This window comes from Cherax quadricarinatus, chromosome 86, assembly GCF_038502225.1.
Source record: "Cherax quadricarinatus isolate ZL_2023a chromosome 86, ASM3850222v1, whole genome shotgun sequence".
Taxonomy (NCBI): Eukaryota; Metazoa; Arthropoda; class Malacostraca; order Decapoda; family Parastacidae; genus Cherax; species Cherax quadricarinatus.
The window spans coordinates 115,332-129,719 of NC_091377.1; the positions used below are offsets into that span (position 1 = coordinate 115,332).

Below are 14,388 nucleotides of genomic sequence, written 5' to 3' on the forward strand. Positions count from 1 at the left end.
TGGAAATTTATTTGGTCCCTAAAGTTCCACAGGACAGATCCGGCATGGCCGTGATGGAACGGCTGAGCTGGATGGCCCTTATACCCCACCCAAACATAAAAGCATTCTCTTGAGTTGGCGGGGATTGTTGGTAAGCTTATTTAATTTATAGATTTACTCTTCAGGGAAGAAGTAGGTAGTTTTACTGGTAGTACACTAATATTAGGATTATTGAGGCAACTGTAGATAATGTAGACCTAAGACCTTAACATAGGTAGTAATAGGCTGATAATGTAGGCAAACACTAGGATAAGTTAGCTAGGGAGAACTGGCAGCCCTAGTTTGAACGAAGAGACGAGGGTCTGGAAGAGAGACCAGCTCGTTCTTCTTAAGACAGATACCAACTGGACAAGACTTGCCGTGATCAGCAGACGGCGCCCCCCACGTGTCTTCACATTTGAGACCTGGGGAAATCTGGTAGAGGCACCTCGATGTACCGTAGATGACCTCCTCCGTCAGGCCCATACAGTAAGACAAGACCTCCACTTTATCTCGTAGATTTCTGGCCAGTGTCTGGGGAGATTGTGAGTTGAGTTTATCTGTGGGCCTGTGTTGCAGCTGGCAGAGCATGCCCAGTAAGTACCAGTGTCTCAAGGCAGTCTGGAAGCTAGTGTCCGTGTCTGCATAGTTATACTAGGGGATACATACCCTCTTGGATATAGGAATTTCTGAGGTGCAGGCAGGACACTAATAACGATTGAATATTGCAGGAATTAAGGCTCCTGGTTGCACGTGGTTTCTGAGGGGAAGTCCAAAGGGGCTAAGGCTAAGCTTAGGGAAGTTGAAGATCAGGATATATGCTGCAACACCAAGTAAGTTAGTCCTTTATACGTGCATGCAGGCGAGTTTTCTTGCAACATCAATCATTTGTGAAAATCTGTCCTATAAGCCACTTGTGAGGCTGAGGTACCCACCTCAGAGCTCGGTGTCAACAGAGTTTGCCAGGGTAGGTGACTCTCTTGGAGGCAGTCCACAGAAATTTTCACAACCAGACGCAAACATCTCTATGACATTCCCCATGTCCGACTAAACCTTTACAAAAATTCAATGTATGTCAAAGACCCTAACATCTGGAACACCCTACCTGAAAACTCTAGAACTGCAGACACATTCATCACATTCAAAACTACCGTTAGAAAACATTTTATCTCCCTGATACACCCTGTCAACTAACTACATAAAAACCACCTGGTGGTTCACACTTTCACTCACTCACCCATTTGACTATAAACACAAAAATACTAATCTTAATCTTAAAATAATGAATCCTAACTAGTCATAAGTTTGCCTATGATACTCCAATATAGAAACTATGTATTGTGCCAAAACAAAAGCATTCACATTGCTAAACTCACAAACTAGTATTTAGTCACTTAGTATTTAGTCAACTTAGTCCACAATTTGTAATAATTTAGGGCTAAGAATTAATCTAAGTCTGCCCGAAATGCCTAGCCATGCTAGGTGTTCTAGTGGCCCCCTCTGTAATTAGTATTTTATTACATGTAAACCACACAATAACCAAAATCTGTAAACCCCGCAATGTAATCCTTATAGAGAATAAACTTGATTGATTGATTATGTAGGACAGTGGGCTAGGACGGAGGTGAAGACTATACAGTGGGCTAGGATGGAGGTGAAGCCTATACAGTGGGCTAGGACAGAGGTGAAGCCTACACAGTGGGCTAGGACAGAGTTGACACCTACACAGTGGGCTAGGACGGAGGTGAAGCCTACACAGCAGGCTAGGACAGAGGTGAAACCTACACAGTGGGCTAGGACAGAGGTGAAACCTACACAGTGCGCTAGGACAGAGGTGAAGCCTACACAATGGGTTAGGACGGAGGTGAAACCTACACAGTGGGCTAGGACAGAGGTGAAACCTACACAGTGGGCTAGGACAGAGGTGAAGCCTACACAGTGGGCTAGGACAGAGGTGAAGCCTACACAGTGGGCTAGGACAGAGGTGGAAGGGTGAATGATACTTTGTTAATTAAGACAATCTGTCCCCCAGGGACGACATTGTCCGTAGACATATTAAATCTTTCATATTATTGATGGTACAATACCAAGTTGATAAATTTGCAACACTTGGTTACTGTGTATGATAATTGTACTTATGTGTACAGGTACACATAAGTACAATTATCATACACAGTAACATATGTGTAAATTACCTAGAATAGCCCAAAAAACTGAGTGACTCATTTCCATATGGGTTCTTGTAGCTTGCAAAAAAGTTTCCTTAATAAAAACAGCAACACAGTGTTGGCTTTATAAAATTATCCTGAGTTACTACCACTTTGGAGCTTATATCGTGAATAAACCTTCTATATGACATATTTTTTCCGTTTAACCTGGGGCAGAATTCGAGAAATGGTGATTGAAACACTGAAAGTTCAACTTTGTATTTAACTACATGAGTTACCCCTTAAAATTCTCTTATGCCTGATGTAAAGTAAGTAAATAACTCTAACTTTATTTAGGCATATTTACACACTTTTTGGATAGTTACAAATGCCTTACATAATACCGCATGTGTAAATTACCTAAGATAAGTGAAAAAAGTCAAATAAAATGACTTAATTCCACTGGGGTCCTTGATAAGAAGGTCGACTCTAGTCGATAGATGGCAGGAAGGTAACTGTCACACTCACAATAGACACTCGTCCCTCTGGCTCTCAAGTGTCATTAATGGCCTAGCAAGTGCCAAAACACAACTGACAGCTTCATGCACACACAGGAGCAGCTATTAAAATGGGGGCCATAGCTAGCAGGCAGAACGCTGGGGTCGAGGAGGTGGACATTGGGGTCAACCATGCCTACAGATACCCTCCTAAAAATGGTGAGACCTGCCGTAGTACCTCCTAATTTGCCTTTTCTTAGCTGGTTTAGCCCCTCAAGGAAGGTTCCTTGACGCTGGTGAGAGGCTCTTGATCTAGGGAAATGGATTTGTGCTCCAGCTCCCTGAAGTAAGCCTGAATACCATCCATTTTGTGTAATCCTACGGGTTTAGAGCTTCCCCTTAATTATAATAATTAAGGAAGGTTCCTTGACGCTGGTGAGGGGCTCTTGACTCATATAATGACTCTAACAACATGCTCATTGGAGAAGCCAGGTATAGGTACTCAAAAATTAGGGACAAAGGAATTAATGTACAATTGCTATGGATCCCATCACACATTGGATTACTCCTTCATGATAAAGTTGATATGTTAGCCAAGAAGAGTACCCAGAAGGAGAATGTAGAATATAACTTTGGTATAACTGTGTCTAGCATTAGGAATAATATTAGGAGAGAAGTAAATAATGAAAATGATTGTTATAGGAATGCAGTTAGAAGCCTGAGTAGATCTATAACTCACTGTGATAACATGAACGTAGATAAGTATGTTTATGGAGCAACCTGCAATGTGAACACTGATGTTGTAGTGGCCAGGCTTAGGCTTGGTTACAAGTACTGACTGATGTTGTAGTGGCCAGGCTTAGGCTTGGTTACAAGTACTGACTGATGTTGTAGTGGCCAGGCTTAGGCTTGGTTACAAGTACTGACTGATGTTGTAGTGGCCAGGCTTAGGCTTGGTTACAAGTACTGACTGATGTTGTAGTGGCCAGGCTTAGGCTTGGTTACAAGTACAGTGGACCCCCGCATAGCGAACTTAATCCGTGCAAGAGGGCTGGTCGTTATGCGAAATGTTCGCTATGCGAATTAATTTTCCCCATAAGAAATAATGGAAATAAAATTAATCCGTGCAAGACACCCAAAAGTATGAAAAAAAATTTTTTTTACCACAAAAAAATGTTAATTTTAGTACACACAAACTGAAAAAGGCATGCACAATTACATGACACTTACTTTTATTGAAGATCTGGTGATGATTGATGGGATGGGAGGAGGGGAGAGAGAGTGTTAGTGTTTAGAAGGGGAATCCCCTTCCATTAAGACTTGAGGAGGCAAGTCCTTTTCTGGGGTTACTTCCCTTCTTCTTTTAATGCCACTAGGACCAGCTTCAGAGTCACTGGACTTCTTTCGCACAACATATCTGTCCATAGTGGCCTGTACCTCTCGTTCCTTTATGATTTGTCTAAAGTGGTTCACAACAGTGTCATTGTAACAGTCACCAGCACGGCTTGCAATAGCTGTGTGAGGGTGATTTTCATCAAAAAAGGTTTGCACTTCAAGCCATTTTGCACACATTTCCTTAATCTTTGAAGTAGGCAATTCCTTCAATTTCTCTCTCCCCTCCTTTGAACCAGTTTCCCCAGGTCTGGCCTCTTGCTCTTGAAGTTGATCTATCAGCTCATCAGTGGTTAGTTCTTCATTGTCCTCCTCCACCAACTCTTCCACATCCTCCCCACTAACCTCCAACCCCAAGGACTTCCCCAATTCCACAATTGATTCCTCAACTGGTATACTACTCCTCTCAGGGTTAGCCTCAAACCCTTCAAAATCCCTTTTGTCTACACATTCTGGCCACAGTTTCTTCCAAGCAGAGTTCAAGGTTCTCTTAGTCACTCCCTCCCAAGCCTTACCTATAAGGTTTACACAACTGAGGATATTAAAGTGATCCTTCCAAAACTCTTTTAGAGTCAATCGAGTGTCTGTGGTCACTTCAAAGCACTTTTGAAACAGAGCTTTTGTGTACAGTTTCTTGAAGTTGGAAATGACCTGCTGGTCCATGGGCTGCAGGAGAGGAGTGGTATTAGGAGGCAAAAACTTCACCTTAATGAAGCTCATGTCCCCATAAAGTCGCTCTGCCACGTCTGTAGGATGACCAGGGGCATTGTCTAACACCAGGAGGCACTTAAGGTCTAATTTCTTTTCAGTTAGGTAATCTTTCACATTGGGGGCAAATGCATGGTGTAACCAGTTATAGAAAAATTCCCTAGTGACCCATGCCTTACTGTTTGCCCTCCACAGCACACACAAATTATCCTTGAGGACATTCTTTTGCCTGAACGCTCTGGGAGTTTCAGAGTGATACACTAATAAAGGCTTAACTTTGCAATCACCACTAGCATTGGCACACATCAACAAAGTAAGCCTGTCTTTCATAGGCTTATGTCCTGGGAGTGCCTTTTCCTCCTGAGTAATGTAGGTCCTGCTTGGCATTTTCTTCCAGAACAGGCCTGTTTCATCACAATTAAACACTTGTTCAGGTTCCAGTCCTTCAGTTTCTATGTACTCCTTGAATTCATGCACATATTTTTCAGCCGCTTTGTGGTCCGAACTGGCAGCCTCACCATGCCATATCACACTATGGATGCCACTACGCTTCTTAAATCTCTCAAACCAACCTTTGCTGGCCTTAAATTCACTCACATCATCACTAGTTGCAGGCATTTTTTTAATTAAATCGTCATGCAACTTCCTAGCCTTTTCACATATGATCGCTTGAGAGACGCTATCTCCTGCTAGCTGTTTTTCATTTATCCACACCAATAAGAGTCTCTCAACATCTTCCATCACTTGCGATCTTTGTTTCGAAAACACAGTTAAACCTTTGGCAACAACAGCTTCCTTGATTGCCGTTTTCTTGCCCACAATAGAAGCGATGGTTGATTTTGGTTTCTTGTACAACCTGACCAGGTCGGTGATACGTACTCCACTTTCATACTTATCAATGATCTCTTTCTTAATTTCAATGGGTATTCTTACCCTTTGAGGTGTAGGGTTGGCACTAGAAGCTTTCTTGGGGCCCATGGTCACTTATTTTCCACAAACAGCACCGAAAACACTGTAATAATACGAAATATTCCGAGTGTATGCGGCACATGTGAGGCTGGCTGAGGGCCCACATTGGACGCGTCTCGGACGAAGTTCGCTGAGCGGGTTTTTGTCCACTATGCGGGGCAAAATTTTAGCGAACAAAGCGTTCGCTATGCGGATTGTTCGCTATGCAAGGCGTTCGCTATGCGGGGGTCCACTGTACTGACTGATGTTGTAGTGGCCAGGCTTAGGCTTGGTTACAAGTACTGACTGATGTTGTAGTGGCCAGACTTAGGCTTGGTTACAAGTACTGACTGATGTTGTAGTGGCCAGACTTAGGCTTGGTTACAACTACTGACTGATGTTGTAGTGGCCAGACTTAGGCTTGGTTACAAGTACTGACTGATGTTGTAGTGGCCAGACTTAGGCTTGGTTACAAGTACTGACTGATGTTGTAGTGACCAGGCTTAGGCTTGGTTACAAGTACTGACTGATGTTGTAGTGGCCAGGCTTAGGCTTGGTTACAAGTACTGACTGATGTTGTAGTGACCAGGCTTAGGCTTGGTTACAAGTACTGACTGATGTTGTAGTAGCCAGACTTAGGCTTGGTTACAAGTACAGTGGACCCCCGCTTAACGATCACCTCCGAATGCGACCAATTATGTAAGTGTATTTATGTAAGTGCATTTGTACGTGTATGTTTGGGGGTCTGAAATGGACTAATCTACTTCACAATATTCCTTATGGGAACAAATTCGGTCAGTACTGACACCTGAACATACTTCTGGAGTGAAAAAATATCGTTAACCGGGGGTCCACTGTACTGACTGATGTTGTAGTGGCCAGACTTAGGCTTGGTTACAAGTACTGACTGATATTGTAGTGGCCAGGCTTAGGCTTGGTTACAAGTACTGACTGATGTTGTAGTGGCCAGGCTTAGGCTTGGTTACAAGTACTGACTGATGTTGTAGTGGCCAGGCTTAGGCTTGGTTACAAGTACTGACTGATGTTGTAGTGGCCAGGCTTAGGCTTGGTTACAAGTACAGTGGACCCCCGCATAGCGAACTTAATCCGTGCAAGAGGGCTGGTCGTTATGCGAAATGTTCGCTATGCGAATTAATTTTCCCCATAAGAAATAATGGAAATAAAATTAATCCGTGCAAGACACCCAAAAGTATGAAAAAAAATTTTTTTTACCACAAAAAAATGTTAATTTTAGTACACACAAACTGAAAAAGGCATGCACAATTACATGACACTTACTTTTATTGAAGATCTGGTGATGATTGATGGGATGGGAGGAGGGGAGAGAGAGTGTTAGTGTTTAGAAGGGGAATCCCCTTCCATTAAGACTTGAGGAGGCAAGTCCTTTTCTGGGGTTACTTCCCTTCTTCTTTTAATGCCACTAGGACCAGCTTCAGAGTCACTGGACTTCTTTCGCACAACATATCTGTCCATAGTGGCCTGTACCTCTCGTTCCTTTATGATTTGTCTAAAGTGGTTCACAACAGTGTCATTGTAACAGTCACCAGCACGGCTTGCAATAGCTGTGTGAGGGTGATTTTCATCAAAAAAGGTTTGCACTTCAAGCCATTTTGCACACATTTCCTTAATCTTTGAAGTAGGCAATTCCTTCAATTTCTCTCTCCCCTCCTTTGAACCAGTTTCCCCAGGTCTGGCCTCTTGCTCTTGAAGTTGATCTATCAGCTCATCAGTGGTTAGTTCTTCATTGTCCTCCTCCACCAACTCTTCCACATCCTCCCCACTAACCTCCAACCCCAAGGACTTCCCCAATTCCACAATTGATTCCTCAACTGGTATACTACTCCTCTCAGGGTTAGCCTCAAACCCTTCAAAATCCCTTTTGTCTACACATTCTGGCCACAGTTTCTTCCAAGCAGAGTTCAAGGTTCTCTTAGTCACTCCCTCCCAAGCCTTACCTATAAGGTTTACACAACTGAGGATATTAAAGTGATCCTTCCAAAACTCTTTTAGAGTCAATCGAGTGTCTGTGGTCACTTCAAAGCACTTTTGAAACAGAGCTTTTGTGTACAGTTTCTTGAAGTTGGAAATGACCTGCTGGTCCATGGGCTGCAGGAGAGGAGTGGTATTAGGAGGCAAAAACTTCACCTTAATGAAGCTCATGTCCCCATAAAGTCGCTCTGCCACGTCTGTAGGATGACCAGGGGCATTGTCTAACACCAGGAGGCACTTAAGGTCTAATTTCTTTTCAGTTAGGTAATCTTTCACATTGGGGGCAAATGCATGGTGTAACCAGTTATAGAAAAATTCCCTAGTGACCCATGCCTTACTGTTTGCCCTCCACAGCACACACAAATTATCCTTGAGGACATTCTTTTGCCTGAACGCTCTGGGAGTTTCAGAGTGATACACTAATAAAGGCTTAACTTTGCAATCACCACTAGCATTGGCACACATCAACAAAGTAAGCCTGTCTTTCATAGGCTTATGTCCTGGGAGTGCCTTTTCCTCCTGAGTAATGTAGGTCCTGCTTGGCATTTTCTTCCAGAACAGGCCTGTTTCATCACAATTAAACACTTGTTCAGGTTCCAGTCCTTCAGTTTCTATGTACTCCTTGAATTCATGCACATATTTTTCAGCCGCTTTGTGGTCCGAACTGGCAGCCTCACCATGCCATATCACACTATGGATGCCACTACGCTTCTTAAATCTCTCAAACCAACCTTTGCTGGCCTTAAATTCACTCACATCATCACTAGTTGCAGGCATTTTTTTAATTAAATCGTCATGCAACTTCCTAGCCTTTTCACATATGATCGCTTGAGAGACGCTATCTCCTGCTAGCTGTTTTTCATTTATCCACACCAATAAGAGTCTCTCAACATCTTCCATCACTTGCGATCTTTGTTTCGAAAACACAGTTAAACCTTTGGCAACAACAGCTTCCTTGATTGCCGTTTTCTTGCCCACAATAGAAGCGATGGTTGATTTTGGTTTCTTGTACAACCTGACCAGGTCGGTGATACGTACTCCACTTTCATACTTATCAATGATCTCTTTCTTAATTTCAATGGGTATTCTTACCCTTTGAGGTGTAGGGTTGGCACTAGAAGCTTTCTTGGGGCCCATGGTCACTTATTTTCCACAAACAGCACCGAAAACACTGTAATAATACGAAATATTCCGAGTGTATGCGGCACATGTGAGGCTGGCTGAGGGCCCACATTGGACGCGTCTCGGACGAAGTTCGCTGAGCGGGTTTTTGTCCACTATGCGGGGCAAAATTTTAGCGAACAAAGCGTTCGCTATGCGGATTGTTCGCTATGCAAGGCGTTCGCTATGCGGGGGTCCACTGTACTGACTGATGTTGTAGTGGCCAGGCTTAGGCTTGGTTACAAGTACTGACTGATGTTGTAGTGGCCAGACTTAGGCTTGGTTACAAGTACTGACTGATGTTGTAGTGGCCAGACTTAGGCTTGGTTACAACTACTGACTGATGTTGTAGTGGCCAGACTTAGGCTTGGTTACAAGTACTGACTGATGTTGTAGTGGCCAGACTTAGGCTTGGTTACAAGTACTGACTGATGTTGTAGTGACCAGGCTTAGGCTTGGTTACAAGTACTGACTGATGTTGTAGTGGCCAGGCTTAGGCTTGGTTACAAGTACTGACTGATGTTGTAGTGACCAGGCTTAGGCTTGGTTACAAGTACTGACTGATGTTGTAGTAGCCAGACTTAGGCTTGGTTACAAGTACTGACTGATGTTGTAGTGGCCAGACTTAGGCTTGGTTACAAGTACTGACTGATATTGTAGTGGCCAGGCTTAGGCTTGGTTACAAGTACTGACTGATGTTGTAGTGGCCAGGCTTAGGCTTGGTTACAAGTACTGACTGATGTTGTAGTGGCCAGGCTTAGGCTTGGTTACAAGTACTGACTGATGTTGTAGTGGCCAGGCTTAGGCTTGGTTACAAGTACTGACTGATGTTGTAGTGGCCAGGCTTAGGCTTGGTTACAAGTACTGACTGATGTTGCAGTGGCCAGGCTTAGGCTTGGTTACAAGTACTAACTGATGTTGTAGTGGCCAGGCTTAGGCTTGGTTACAAGTACTGACTGATGTTGTAGTGGCCAGGCTTAGGCTTGGTTACAAGTACTGACTGATGTTGTAGTGGCCAGGCTTAGGCTTGGTTACAAGTACTGACTGATGTTGTAGTGGCCAGGCTTAGGCTTGGTTACAAGTACTGACTGATGTTGTAGTGGCCAGGCTTAGGCTTGGTTACAAGTACTGACTGATGTTGTAGTGGCCAGGCTTAGCCTTGGTTACAAGTACTGACTGATGTTGTAGTGGCCAGGCTTAGGCTTGGTTACAAGTACTTCTGGCAGTTTGGGAGACACACAGATGATGATCAAACTAAATGTAAATTATGTGATCAGGCATATGGTCACTCTCTTGAACACTATGTGCTTAATTGTCCACTTATTGAGGAATACAGAGACAGACAGTATAATAACCTATGTGACATGTCAAGATATCTTATTAATGAAAATAAGATACCAGATATACTAAGCAAATTTCCTAAATTTGCTTGCAACAGATAAGTGAACTATAGATATGTAGATATAAATCCATATGTATTCCTGTTAACCCTTTGGGGCCTAGTTCCTAGGCCTTTTGTGTATCCATATGCTCTCGCGCTACCGTCCACAGGATGGATATGGGGTGCACAATAAACTAGCCACTTCGGTGGCGAAATCTAAAATCAGGTGAGGGGCTCTTGATCTGAGGAATTGGAGCTGTGAATACCTTCCACATCCCTCCTCGCCCCCACAGGCGCTGCATAACCCTACGGGTTTAGCGTTTCCTCTTCATTATGATAATTAGCTGGTTTAGAACTATAAGAACCCTGCCCTTGTGGTTTAGCACTTTTTTTTATTATAATAATAATAATAATATAAGAACCCTAATGGAAATCAGTCATTTAGACCTTTTTTAAGGGATTATCCTGGGTAATCTACACATATACTGCTATGTATGATAATTTATGTAATTATATGTACCTGTACCTGAATAAACTTATTAGCTGACTCAGACGATGTTCCTTGATGTTGGTGAGGGGCTCTTGATTTAGGGAATTGGATCTGTGCTCCAGTTCCCCGAATTAAGCCTGAATGCCTTCCACATCCCCCCCCCCCCAGGCGCTGTATAATCCTCCGGGTTTAGCGCTTCCCCCTTGATTATTATAATAATAATAATAATAATAATGACTCAGACGATGAATCGCCCTTACAGGTTTAACGCCTGTGTGAAAATACTCATGACAATCTCAGAAGGTCTACACATTCCTCCATAGGACATATATGGTGTATTTCTCGGGGTTATCCTGTAATTTTAGGTTTATTTTTTAAAATAATCAATGTTAAGTTGGTTTTTCCATGGATATATTTTGTGAAATTGGTAAAAAATAAGCAAACCTAATGTTACCCAAAATAACTCACTCAGGGGTGTCACTAGCACATTAAGAGACAATACAATAAGTGTCAGGGGCCCGAGACTGTTCAACTGCCTCCCAGCATAGATAAGGGGGATTACCAATAGACCCCTGGCAGTCTTCAAACTGGCACTGGACAAGCACCTAAAGTTGGTACCTGACCAGCTGGGCTATGGCTCGTACGTTGGATTGTGTGCAGTCAGCAGTAACAGCCTGGTTGATAAGGCTCTGATCCACCAGGAGGCCTGGTCACAGACTGGGCTGCAGGGGCATTGACCCCTGGAACTCTCTCCAGGTAAACTCAAAAATACCTGAAGTAACTTCACCTACTCTGCCAGAGGTAGATGTGGAACTGGTGTGTATTTGTTTATGTTCATTGGTAATAACTGTTGATCAGTCTTGGCATGGCATTTGAGCCAAAATAAAGCTATTATATTTGTCAAAATATTCATTAAAATAACATTTTAGCTCAAATTTCTTATTTTTTTAATATTTCACCCATTTTTATAAAAATCATATAAAAATTACAATAAAATATAAGATTAGGTATTTCGATCTATATTAAAGGATTTTTAGTCAAAATATTTTAATTTTAGTAGGAAAAAAAAATTCATGGTAAAAATTTTGTATGAAATAATGTACACATTTTCTAAAGAACCAGGTCTGGATATCAGCCATGACCCCTATGGGTTTAGCACTTCCCCTTAAATATAATAATTGACCTAAACAACAAGTTCTAGTACCTGACGTCATTGCTGTTTGACCCGTGTATTAATGTTGGTAGCTTTACCGACAATAGGTTACGTAAAAGGACACAAGTGCAACTAATGTGAATTAATGTTGGTAGAATTACCAACACTATGTATTGCTATTACTACTACAACTAATATTACTACTACTTCTACAACTAATATTACTACTACTACTACAACTAATATTACTACACCTAATATTACTACTATTACTACTACTAATATTACACCTCACTCTAAGCCTATATATACCCTCTGTGTCCATGTATTGTTTGTTACGGCTTGATAAAGCTCCTGGAGAGCGATACGTTGCCACAGTAAAACGTCACATTAGTTGCGCTTGTGTGCTTTTACCTGTATGACCCTTGTGGGTTTAGCGTTTAGTTATGATTATAATAGTAATAATTGTACCTGACTAGATATGCCAATTTCTGTGCTTAGCTTGTCTTGGCAGTCATTGTGTCCTGGTGACCTGGCAGTTATCATACTTTCACTCTGATGAAAAATATGCATATAAAAATAATATAGAATAATCAGTGAATATAATTTGTATTAAAATATAAATATATGAAATGGCTTATTTGGGAAATGGCCAGTGTGCTAAAAAAAAAAAAATAATGCTGCCCAAAAACCAAACTCGTATATCATATTATGGTATGCACTACATACAAATTTAGGATTAAGACGTGTGCAACTCTAGGGTATACCTTATGTTTTTATTGCTTAAACATTTTGCCTGCACACCAAGAGAGAATATAACACATAGACAGAGGTGTAAGTTTATTTAGATACAGGGACACATCAGTACAATTATCATACATAGTTTGACATGTGTCAATTACCTAGGGTTACCCAGAAAAAAAGTCACTTAACTTTTTATTGGGGATTACCCAAAAAAGAAGTCGGTGACTTATTTCCATTGAGGTCCTTGGAGTGGTAATTTTGAGGTGGTGGTCAGTATCTTAGAGGAATGAACAAATTTTGATAGACAAATTATTGATGACTGGACACCATGTAGCTACAGATAAAAAAAAAATAGGTATTAATGTGGAGAAGAGATGGACCCTTACAAGTTTAACATTTCCCCATGAATGTTATAATATTAATAATAATATAATAGGAAAGAGGGAAATTTTTTCCCAGTAAAAGTAGGCCTTAGACAAGGATGTGTGATGTCACCGTGGTTGTTTAATATATTTATAGATGGGGTTGTAAGAGAAGTAAATGCGAGGGTCTTGGCAAGAGGCGTGGAGTTAAAAGATAAAGAATCACACACAAAGTGGGAGTTGTCACAGCTGCTCTTTGCTGATGACACTGTGCTCTTGGGAGATTCTGAAGAGAAGTTGCAGAGATTGGTGGATGAATTTGGTAGGGTGTGCAAAAGAAGAAAATTAAAGGTGAATACAGGAAAGAGTAAGGTTATGAGGATAACAAAAAGATTAGGTGATGAAAGATTGAATATCAGATTGGAAGGAGAGAGTATGGAGGAGGTGAACGTATTCAGATATTTGGGAGTGGACGTGTCAGCGGATGGGTCTATGAAAGATGAGGTGAATCATAGAATTGATGAGGGAAAAAGAGTGAGTGGTGCACTTAGGAGTCTGTGGAGACAAAGAACTTTGTCCTTGGAGGCAAAGAGGGGAATGTATGAGAGTATAGTTTTACCAACGCTCTTATATGGGTGTGAAGCGTGGGTGATGAATGTTGCAGCGAGGAGAAGGCTGGAGGCAGTGGAGATGTCATGTCTGAGGGCAATGTGTGGTGTGAATATAATGCAGAGAATTCGTAGTTTGGAAGTTAGGAGGAGGTGCGGGATTACCAAAACTGTTGTCCAGAGGGCTGAGGAAGGGTTGTTGAGGTGGTTCGGACATGTAGAGAGAATGGAGCGAAACAGAATGACTTCAAGAGTGTATCAGTCTGTAGTGGAAGGAAGGCGGGGTAGGGGTCGGCCTAGGAAGGGTTGGAGGGAGGGGGTAAAGGAGGTTTTGTGTGCGAGGGGCTTGGACTTCCAGCAGGCATGCGTGAGCGTGTTTGATAGGAGTGAATGGAGACAAATGGTTTTTAATACTTGACGTGCTGTTGGAGTGTGAGCAAAGTAACATTTATGAAGGGATTCAGGGAAACCGGCAGGCCGGACTTGAGTCCTGGAGATGGGAAGTACAGTGACTGCACTCTGAAGGAGGGGTGTTAATGTTGCAGTTTAAAAACTGTAGTGTAAAGCACCCTTCTGGCAAGACAGTGATGGAGTGAATGATGGTGAAAGTTTTTCTTTTTCGGGCCACCCTGCCTTGGTGGGAATCGGCCGGTGTGATAATAAAAAATAATAAATAATAATAATAATAATATAATAATAATATAAATAATATGATATAATATACTAATATAATAATAATAATATAAATAATATGATATACTAATACATA

General features: G+C 42.0%; 1 protein-coding gene across 3 annotated transcripts in view; it reads left to right on the plus strand.

Moving 5' to 3' along the window:
• The first annotated feature begins 2,643 nt into the window (after positions 1 to 2,643).
• Mrgn1 (Mahogunin ring finger 1) overlaps positions 2,644 to 14,388 on the plus strand; it is a 47,602-nt gene continuing 35,857 nt past the window's right edge. For 2 of the 3 annotated variants that reach the window (XM_070103540.1, XM_070103541.1), the window contains exon 1: positions 2,644 to 2,881. In XM_070103540.1, the coding sequence (XP_069959641.1) occupies positions 2,794 to 2,881 (88 nt within the window). In that variant the 5' untranslated portion in view covers positions 2,644 to 2,793. Of the gene's footprint in view, positions 2,882 to 2,989; positions 3,009 to 14,388 lie in introns of those variants that run through there. The other variant, XM_070103542.1, reaches the window with a different exon arrangement.